Genomic DNA, 2,715 nt, shown 5'->3' with positions numbered 1-2,715 from the left:
TCTTTGAAACTGAATTGTTATGCTCCTTGGAACAGAAAACTGTGAAAGTTTGCTGTGTTTTTCCTGTTCCTCGAAAGGTTTTTTATATGTTAAGTTCAGTTCATTCAAAAGAACGGAAGAACACATTCTGAAATCTTCTTTGCTGCGGGTTTTAGCGGGGAGAAGGAACTTACAAAAAAGAAATAATGACAGATATATTATTGCGGATTTGTATTACTTGTATTCTTCAGTGAATGAAATTATACTCTTCTGTATAATGATTTTACACTTGTTTGTCCGGTGGTGAAGAGCCGGTTAGCAAGTAAGTCCCGCTGGTTCGATTTCTTCGACAGCAGGTGAAAGCCTTATGTTGGCCGTGAAATTAGTGTGGGTGCTGCTAGGTCGACTGGGGTTACACTGGCCAATACAGTCATTCCTCGTCACAAAAAAAAAAATTGATTTAAAAATAAAATATTTATTAATTGAAATAATTATTTAGTAATAAATTTAATTAAAGTATTTACTTTTAAGTTTATTTTCTATTCCTTTATTTCAATTTTTATTGGACTTACCTTTTTTTTTCTAGTGATAAAACCCGCAAATGGGCCTAGGCGTTGATTAAAAGAGAATTAAATAGTCCTTAAAAAGTACTGCCATGATGGATAAAAAAAAAATCAAAAAAATAAAGCCTAAAAGCCAAAGGTTCTTGCTAAGCACCAGTACAAAATTATCTAGTACAATCTAGAGAAGCCAGGAGCTCAAATCCCCAAAACAAAAGAAGAAAAAAAAAACTTTCAGCACACTATCCTGCAAAATGAAAACAAAGAGAGAAAAAACCTAATATATCGAAATCCTCCAAAACAAAGTTAGAGACATAAGAAGAATAGCTGTAGGAGGAAAACAAAAACAATAATTAGAAAGCTAAGAACATATTTAAAGTAATTAAAGGGATATGAGCTCAAATAATAGATAGTCAAATGAAAAGGCTTTGTTACTTGTATCAGATGCTAATTAATGAAATTGACTGAGGCTGTTTTCATTACATTTGTCTTTAATCCACAGAAGTACCTAATTGTACAAAAAATAAAGAGATATGTATTGATAAATTTCAGTTCATTGATCTCTTGCTGGTCTTAACACGATTGTTTTTCGGAAAAGGCCCTGGTATCTCCCGTCGTTTAAAAACATGTTAGACACTAAATTGTTGAGGAAGTATCCTAGAAAGAGTGGAAGTTAGTATTCCAGGACATGATAACTATTTTCAAGATAGACATTTTCAGTGATTGAAAGAATAAGTAGTTTTTTTTAGTTTCTGATTTTTGCCTTTAATAAAATGAATGATGTGACTAACAGTTCATGATTCCATGATAAGTTTAGATGATTCAATGTAGCTTCACTCCCTAATTTATGAGGTAAATCTTGAGGTGTAATAGCATTAGATGGATGGTGGAAGAGTGAGTCCTGAGTTTTCTTCGATAATTTTAGCCCAAAAATAAACAAGATATTTGTGAGCCATATATTAAGAATTCTTACACCAAGAGAACGTCTTGTTAATTAATATCGATATAGAGTTATCACAGATGAATGAAGTTTCAGAAGTGCTCTTTCTCTATAGATTTGGGCATCGAAATACTTTATGTAATCTATCATCTCGAAAGTGAGATAGAAGGGTGCTAAAGCTGTGCATTGGTAGACCTCTAGTGACGAGAGAATTAGAGTGTGTCACAGAAATATTGTAGAACATTTTAAATCTCACATGATCAAGAAGCCACAGTTGCAAGGGCTACCTGTTTATAAAGCAACTGTACTCTTATCAAACATGTTGTTAATATGATCTTGCTCAGAGTATAAGATACTTTTCAGTCACGATTCGCGCAAAGAGAGATACGTGAAAAAATAAATTGTTTCTAAAAATGATGTATGAGCCTTTGTCCTGTCAGATACACTTAAATCACTCTCAGATCTCAAGCACGAAGGTCCTTAAGCTAGTCCCTACTTGTCGTGTGTGGGCAATTATCAGATTTTTTTGGTTCTGATGGCGATTCCGGTTCATTTCACTTATCGGTACCTCACCTCATAGCATGAATGATTGTGATACAGGTATCATGGATTACTTGAGTTGTCGCGAGGGACCAGTAGTACTTTATGCTGTGTGTGCTGTAAATGTGAGGTCAGATACGCTTCAGCTCGAGTATAGATGTTGTAGATGCGGTGCCGTTGCCACATCTTTGTTAGATATGAGGCCAACTTCGGTATAGATCTCAAATTTGCTGTTTTGTCCTATTGTTCGCTCTCAAATCTTCGATGATGTCTCTGGGCCCACAATAAGCTCCATGCAACTCATATACTAAGCTGACTCTGTGTAGTTGGTGCACTTTCCAAAACTATACTTAGTCTCTGAAGTAGGCTCAGGCTTAATCGCTGTAGTGTCATCATAGGCTTATTTGGAAAACACCGAATAAATGACTAATGATCCGGTCGCGATGTTTGGAGTTTCAGGAATAGTAAGTCGAGATACTTTTTTGGGAAATGATGCCGCCTAAATGTATTCCTTGTTTTATTTTTATTTTTTTAATCCACCATATTTATTAATGACTATTATCGAATAATGCTCTTAATATCTGTAACCTCTATATGTTATGTCTTTTGTCTAGGAATTAAGAAATTGCTCTTGATTATTGTCACTAGTGTTTATAATTTTTTTTATTTAAGAGTTGCTATTAAAGTTCTTAACGT

The 2,715-nt window shown here is 34.3% G+C and overlaps 1 protein-coding gene across 1 annotated transcript in view; it reads left to right on the top strand.

Annotated features, from left to right (window-relative positions):
• The window catches only part of LOC110106286 (protein WEAK CHLOROPLAST MOVEMENT UNDER BLUE LIGHT 1), a 5,250-nt gene extending 5,117 nt beyond the window's left edge, over window positions 1–133 (top strand). The window contains exon 5 of the mRNA XM_028697905.1: window positions 1–133. Coding sequence (XP_028553738.1) covers window positions 1–45 — 45 coding nt within the window. The 3' untranslated portion in view covers window positions 46–133.
• The last annotated feature ends 2,582 nt before the right edge of the window (window positions 134–2,715 follow it).

This window comes from Dendrobium catenatum, unplaced genomic scaffold (assembly GCF_001605985.2).
Source record: "Dendrobium catenatum unplaced genomic scaffold, ASM160598v2 fragScaff_scaffold_1021, whole genome shotgun sequence".
NCBI classification, from domain to species: Eukaryota; Viridiplantae; Streptophyta; class Magnoliopsida; order Asparagales; family Orchidaceae; genus Dendrobium; species Dendrobium catenatum.
The sequence above is the reverse complement of the archived record's forward strand: the minus strand, read 5'-3'. Positions and strand labels throughout refer to the sequence as shown.